General features: G+C 37.6%; 1 protein-coding gene across 1 annotated transcript in view; it reads left to right on the plus strand.

The window, feature by feature from the left end:
• The first annotated feature begins 5,270 nt into the window (after nt 1–5,270).
• Nucleotides 5,271–8,300, plus strand: part of LOC118343209 (V-set and transmembrane domain-containing protein 2B-like) — a 4,893-nt gene continuing 1,863 nt past the window's right edge. The window contains exons 1-3 of the mRNA XM_035681964.1: nt 5,271–5,795; nt 6,253–6,440; nt 7,719–7,748. Coding sequence (XP_035537857.1) covers nt 5,723–5,795; nt 6,253–6,440; nt 7,719–7,748 — 291 coding nt within the window. The 5' untranslated portion in view covers nt 5,271–5,722. The remainder of the gene's footprint in view (nt 5,796–6,252; nt 6,441–7,718; nt 7,749–8,300) is intronic.

Raw genomic sequence — 8,300 nt, forward strand, 5'->3', positions numbered from 1 at the left:
ATGTACTACCTGTAGTAAAGGATTACCAGATAAACTTTTCACATCTTCAAAGTCAGGGTGGTAAGGGGGGGGGGGGGGGGGGGGGGGAAACCCCTGGTTATTGACCCACTTTCATATCATTTATTATAATGTTCCAGTTTACAAATTTGTTATTGAATTGGTTGTTCATTTTATATCATGTGATTAATTTTCATTTTTATTTATTTACAGGTCAGTCTGTAGGATTTAGTGCCATCTAGCAGTGTAGTGCCAGACTGCAACTTCCTTGCTTTCAAAGTGTGAAGGAGAAACTACGGAAATCTACAGCCAGTGTTTGTGCCTTTGGACTGATAAAAATTCCTCATTCTAATGTAACAAACAACAACAGATTCTTATTGTCAGGTGATTATACACTAATGAAAACATACCTATTAATATTTATATTCCATTTCTGACAATAAATCTTCTTAAACATTATACACTAGACCTTTAATACTGAACACTTTGATCTAAACTCAAGTGACACCATCCTGACAGTATATGTGTAGTCTGGGTTAACACAAATGAAAGTATGGTAGAAAATAACTGTTGCTGTGCTTAAAGTGACCTTGTGAAAACTCAAACATACCCAGTTCACCAGTCATAAGTCATATTCAGTGTGCGGGCATGAGACTGAGGAGCAATGTATGTGAGAAAATCTGTGTGATTGTGGGTAGGCATGAGCAGACAGAGTGAAGGGGAGCTAGGAAAAGACAATAGGAGAAAGGGAGAGGCAATGTGTGCGTGAGATAAATAAAATAAGAGGATGAGTGAGAACTAAAAAGAAGGGGAGAGGGAGTGAGTAGTGGATTTGATTGGTGCATTGACATTGATTGCTCACTGACTTCCAGGCCTGCCAGAAGGCTTATCCTATTATCCAGGCTACACTGAACATGATCAGCACACACTAGCATGTGTAGCATCATGTGTCTCACTTCTATCAGTCTGTGCACATGTCCTCCTTCTACACACACCCCCAGTTCCCCTCCCCATCTTGCCATTCCCATCCTCCGATTCCATCCTTTGCAGAGACTGTTTAATGGTAACAAACTACCTGAGTGTTGGAAGCGTTGGGGGAATCAATAGGGCCCAATCCATCACCAGGAGGTGCTGGCTGGACTGGGAGAAGAGGTGGTGGTGGTGGGGGTAGTTGTATTTTAATGGCTGCTCATAATGTTCACCTCCAAGCAGCTGACTTATGGAGATTGGACAGCGTATCCTTGACCAAGGTCAGAATTGTAATGAGCCAGAATGTAAAAGCAGCTTTTATGTGTGGATCAAAAGACAGCACTGCAGTGGTAACATGGTACCAACACTGGAAAAAATAATGGGGTGGGATCTAATGGGTAGAAATGATTTGCAAATGGAACCATTGCATATAAAAATCTTGTACCCTTTAAGTTGGCAGTTTAGTTTTCATTTCAGGGTAGAAATGGAGGGTTAACCTCTGAAGCCTGACACATAAAATACTTAATGTTTTTAGAAATTTTATTGGATCAGTTACAGCTGGGAAGTACAGTTTGCAATTAAGTATGTTTGTAAGAACAGATATTTTCAGAATATTGCGCTTTCTTGTACTACTTGAATGATGTGAAGTGGCCCTCCTATGAGCTGACAATAACAGCAGTGGCCACAAGCCAATTTAAGTTTGAGAACCCTCAAAAAAATCTCTCTCTCTCTCGCTCTCTCGCTCTCTCGCACTGTTGGGTCTCTGTAAATGTTAAAAGGAGTTCGGTCTAGACCTGAAGGACATTTGAAAAGTGTCCTGAGATAACTTCTGTTATGAATTGGCGCTATACAATTGAATATATGTGATAAAGTGTATTAAATCAGTACTTTTATACAGATACAAAAATCATTGGCAATGGCCTTCTTCACTTACACAAATCCACGCAGAATTAATGTGTGATAAATCTGTTTTTACCTTGATTAGATACACATGTTACAACATCTCAAATAGATACATCTATACCTGGTCAAACACTGACAAATGCGCATATACCTCTGCCTCTAGTTAAATAGCCACGAGAGTCGCTACATAGCTTAAAATATCTTGGAACGACACCTTGCAAAATCTTATATGCAAGTCTCAATTTCAGCTGCCTTACCCTATTTGCAACTATCAACCATTTTAATTCCTTTAGTTGGGAATTGCTAATGTGAGATGGGGTCCAGGTTCAATATCACCCTGACAAGTTTATTTTGAGCTGTTTGAATTTTAGTTTTAATTTCCTTAGGAGTGCTACTGTAGCAGTTAGTACAGGCATAGTCAAGGCTAAGGAACATTTTTAGGGTTTCCTTATGTGAAAAATGCCTCAAGAGCATGCATTAGACTGGTTTAAATTAGGACAAGGTCATCGTCCTTAGGAACCTCTGACAGAATTTCAGCTGGATCAGGTCAATCTGCTGGAAGGATGAGTATATTCTATATTCTTATATCTCTATATATATCTCATATCTTATATATATCTCTATATATATTATATATCTCCTCTTCTATATATATATATATATTTATGATTGTACTCTCTTTCTATATTCATATATATATTTATATCTCTCTCATATATTATATGATATTATTCTATACGGATATATATCTTTATATATATATATATATATATCTTATGCTAGTATTCTATATAGATATATACTATATATATATATAGGATATAATCTTATCTTATCTTCATAGTATATCTTATACTGATTATTATTATATATATCTATTATATATATCTATAGATATATATTTATACTCTATTATATACTCTACTATATATATCTATAATATATATCTATAATATATAATATATTTATATATATATATATTTATATATATATATATATCTCTCTCTCTTTCTCTCTATATATAATTATATATTATATATATATATATAGTATATATATATATATCTATCATATATATATCTATCATATATATATCTATCATATATATATATCTATCATATACTATATTATCATATTATAGTATTTCTAATTATATCTATTTTTTATTTTTTTTTTATGTTTTTTTTTTTTTTTTATTTTTATTTGTGAGCTAGTAGCTATCTGTGAGTCATCTAAGTATATGATCATATATATATAGCTACGTCATATGATATCTGATATATATCATATATATATATATTGCCGTAGGTATATATATGGTGTAGTATATTTATATATACTACGTGATATACTATATAACTCTTATATATGTTATATATATAATATAGGTAGTGTGATTATATAATTATATTATAACTATATATTGATTATAGTATATTAGTATATGATACAAGTATATATACGCGTATATATATTAACGATATACTATATATATTCCATATACGTATATATATAGTCATATATATTATATATAGTATGTATATTTATATATCGCATTATATATATATATATCTATGATGCATGTATAAACCTATAGTATATATAGTATATATCTATACTATATATAGGTAGTCATATATATATTTAGTTCCTATGATCATATTATATAGCTATATGATATTTTAGTTATATCGGCGCATATATAGCTTACTATATATTAGCTATACGTACGTATTATATAGTGTCTAGATTATGACTATCGTATATCAGTACTAAGTAGCTATATATATATATATATAGTAGCTAGTACCTAATATATATATATTTTTGGTTGTATAGTATTTATTATCATATCACTATATACTATGGATATAGTATAATGAGTATTATTCATCGGACTACGTATTGATGTGAGGGGTGGCTATATATTTATTATATATCATACCTATATATAGGATAGATAGATAGATTAGATAGATAGAAGGTGTGTAGATAGATAGAGTAAGCATAAGACTTAGGATAGCATAGATAGATTAGATAAAAGCTTATAAAATGACATTCTTTCGGACCATAGGCTGGCACTCTCACTATTACTTGATTTATTATCACAGAGCATGTTTCAGGAGGGACTCTGTATCAACACCGTGTGAAGTTTTCGTGGTGAGATCAGATCATGTACGCAGAAGTTATGACAAATCCCTCTTTCATGGCGAGTCGTTGAAATTCCATGCCACGCCACAGGGACACTTTTCGACAGAATGTCGTAAATAGCACAACTTTTAATTGTGAATGTCTTTAAATGGCTGTGTCCAAATCTGAAGTTGTTCCGATCAATTCCCTAGGAGGAGTTTGTTCAAATACAATGTGTGCAAATCGCCAAAAATGGCCGCTAAATCCAAAATGGCTGACTTCCTGTTGGGTTTGGGGTATGGGTCCAAAAGGCTTTTCTGCTTTTTTTATCACGATAAACATGCATACTGATTTTTGTACATGTCGGCCTTACGCGTCTTGGGGGCTGATTCGGGGGGGCGGGGCTTAGCCATTTGGCGGCGCCCGTGCACGGGGACAATTGCATACGTCGAGTTCTCGAATGATTGAATTTTGTGCAAATTTTCCTGACTTTTCGAGCATGTTGCGACCTCCAAATATGCAGTCGAAGGCGCAGACAATAATAATTCCTAGAGATACAATAGGGCCTTCGCACGGTTTGTGCTCGGGCCCTAATAATAACCTTTTCAATTACAATAGGGCCTCCGCATGGTCAGTGCTCGGGCCCTAATAATAAAAAAACATAGCAAATACAACAGGGACCTCCAGCGGTCGCTGGCTCGGTCCCTAAATAGGTAATAAGAAATCGAGCAAAAACAATAGGGACCTCCCAGTGGATACTGGCTCGGTCCCTAATTAGGGGTTGGAGATCCCAGCCAAAAAGAACAAAAGAGAGGGAAACTGCTGAGCCAGTCACTGGATTGTTGCACCAAGCTGATTCCCTCTTAAACTAAAACGAAAACAAATGTTCTTTTTGATTTTGGATCAGGCTCCTTTAAAATAAAGCTAGTGGGGTTTCCTCCCAATTACTGGTTTATGTTTTAGTCTCTAGTAGAGCCTGGTCTCATTTACAGGCTGCAACACTTTTATGCCAGTACACTGATGCTTATTGGTAAATCTTAGCATACCGCAGATACTAAACTTATTAAGTAGATCAGGCATCTGCCATGATCGGAACCAATCCACATTCAATTCTGCTTCTTAATCAATGTCATCATAAAAATCTGTTTCCACTATCAACTGATAGAGGGGAGAGCGAGTGAGAGAGCACAGAATGGGGGAGGGCGCATCTCTGCTGCTCGCGCCCCCTCCTCCTGGTGTGCGCTCGCGACTCACACCAATCCGTGGAAAGGCTCCAGGTCTGTGACAGCAGCCAGAGCGGAGAGAGCGGATATACCGCGGACAAACGCGCGTCTTTCCCAGCAGTCGTTCCTCCGTATCAGGGTAAGTTATGTGATGGGTGTTGGAGCGGAGCCCGGAGCGGGGTGATGATGAAGACAGGGAAGTTCGGTTTTCACTTCCAGACGACGCTCGGCGGGGAATAAAGGGGGACGTCGCTTTTTTTCGGAGAGGGATTACTTTGACTGTTAGAATAACTCTGGTTCTTCTTGTTTCTGCACTGACGTGTGGTTGTAATTATGCTCGAGCTCACCTTCGGATCGTACATGTTGCCCGGCTGATGCGGTGGCTGCCTCTGGCTCGCGCTTCTTCTATGCCCATATTCGGCTCTATCTGAGTAGGCAGTTAACAGGACGCTCCACGTCCAGGTCAACCGACCATCTAATGTGACGAGCCTCACTGTGACATGGAAAAAACGGGCCTCTTCAGCCTCCTTTATTACTTCATTCTCAATTCGCCCTTCATGCACTGTGCGAATGGTAAGTGGAGCTCAGAGAGGAAGCAGACGGGCACTGAGATACATGTTTTGACGTCGAAAATAGAATGTGGCTTTTAAAAAAACTGGGGTTTAAAATACACGCCAGCTGTTTGCGGGATTAAACATGCATCCTGCTAGTGTTAAAACTAAGCCTGTGCATTTTTACTGTACAATGGGGGGGGGGACAGTCAAAACGAACGTGCCCACATTAGTTTTATAAAAAGCATAGAGAACTGCTTTCCATTATTTGATCAAATAAAGCCTGAGATAGATTATAGCTCACAGATGCTCTGATAAAACAATTTCAGGCTATAAATCACAGTTGACAGGGGCTATAGGAGAAGAGCTTAAAATCGAGGAAGTCTGCATGATGGCCAATCCATAGGTCAGACTGTTTTAGGTTTAGGAAAGGTGTTCATTAATCTGTGCTTCTGCTGTCTTGCTTTCATCTACCAAAGCTGCATTTACTGAAGTCCCTAAAGATGTGAGTGTGGGGGAGGGAGATGATGTAGAGATGCCCTGTGCCTTCAAGGCGGTCAGCTCAGCGCCCATGTCTCTGGAGATCCAATGGTGGTACCTGAAGGAGGATGTACCTAAAGAACTGCCTCATGAGTTGCAGATCAGTGCTCCAGCCAACAGCGCCAAGGTAACTGCATTGACAACAGATAGACCATAAGAACTCAGGTCCCAATGAGTTCCTGCTTTAGGGCTGTACGATATGGTAAAAACATAATATTGCGATTATTTTGAAAGATACTGCGATTGCGATATCATTCATGGTTAGTGGGAATGATGATTTTTGCATCAAAATTAAATTTTCGCTGAAAAAAATTATGATTACCTTTTTTCCAGTCTGTACCAAACAAACCTTAAATACCTTAAATCTGGACACCAATATTTGTAGACCAGGGCATCAGAACATCATCATAATCTTGTTTTGTCACACATTATACCTTTATCAATGAATTGCAGCCCCTGTGATTTTGACATATTGTGATTTTGATAATATTTTAATTAATTGTGCAGCTCTAGCCTGTGTGTTGTTTGCTACATTCTTATGCTACATCTGCCCTACATGACCTAACCTGTACATATTTTTTGGAACAAATACTGGTAACTGAACCACTACATCTTTGAAGCACGTTATGTTACCCAGCAGCTAAAAATCTGATAATATGTACAGTTTTAGTTCACTTCTACCATGGAAACCTGCCAGCAATCAACATTTGTACTCTCTGCATGTATGCATTCACACTGGTCTACATTTGTAAATATTTGTATATTCTTCCTTTATATGAGCCTGATGCAGACAATATATTCAGTCTTCAGTGTGTTCTCCATTATTAAAGTAAGAATCACCAGTATTTGAACCTCTTACTTTTGGGAGATAAAGCCACATTTCATGGAGTTTATCAGCTTATCATAACATCCTCATGATATGTATCTGACCCTGGCTCACCATCAGACAGAAAGCAAGGGAGCATGTGCATTACCCGGGATGTCACTCCGACTGCAGAAAGGGTGCTTGTTGGTGATCAATACCATTACAGTTCTCTCAGGTCAGCTGCCTAAATCCTCCATGAGAGGAATTACCTTTCCCTTCAGCATGACAAATCAGTCTTTTTCAGTCGTCTGAGGAGTCAGGAACAATCGCATCTGCAGCATTTCCTGTGCGGTTTAAGCACATTAAAACATGCAGCGATGGTAAATAGAGGAGAGGAAAAAGGAGAGGGAGCGGTTATCAATGGCGTCTTTGAGGAATGCACGTGAGCAGCTCTGCTCATGTCGTTTGCTCTATCCCACCAAATGAAAGAAAAATATAGTGCCAGTAATGTGCATCTTGTAATAAGCAGCTGATAACAGCTGATGTTTTGTTAAGTGATAAACATGTGTACATGTGATTCCCAATGCTTTCTCTTTTCAGGTCACTCCAAGAGAAGCCACTAAAATAAGTGTAAGTGTCTACTTTACTGATTGATTAGCATACTTATATATCCCAAATGCTACACAGATGTGATCTATGATATTCATATTTATTTGACAGAAAATAATGGTTAGTGTTAAATTTCTCCTACTGATGGACGTGCTTGTCTTTTCAGGCTGAATCACTTTCAGTCTCTCCACGATACCATGATGACTATTTAATGCCAAAAATCTGGTTCAACTCAAATAGCTGATACATCTGACACTCACTCTAGACTAACTGGTTGTTTAGGTGAATCAGAATACAAGAATATATCTTTACATACCTAGTAGTTGCAGATTGCAGCTCCCTTTGTGAAGAACTAACTATGGTGGCCACAAATCATGCAAAAAAACCCACTACTGTAGAAGCAGTAGTTTAACATTGTGGACTCCATGGACGGTAATCTGTGGCGTCTGTAGATTTAAAAGGCTTATTCTAAGTTAACGAAAACATAATGGTTCCAATGACATAGTTCATTACTATATTGCATTTCTGCCAATAGAGCCTCCTTAGTGTTGGTGTGCATCTCTCCAATAAAAG

Source organism: Morone saxatilis, unplaced genomic scaffold (genome assembly GCF_004916995.1).
Source record: "Morone saxatilis isolate NCDOM2014 unplaced genomic scaffold, NCSU_SB_2.0 Contig9, whole genome shotgun sequence".
NCBI classification, from domain to species: Eukaryota; Metazoa; Chordata; class Actinopteri; family Moronidae; genus Morone; species Morone saxatilis.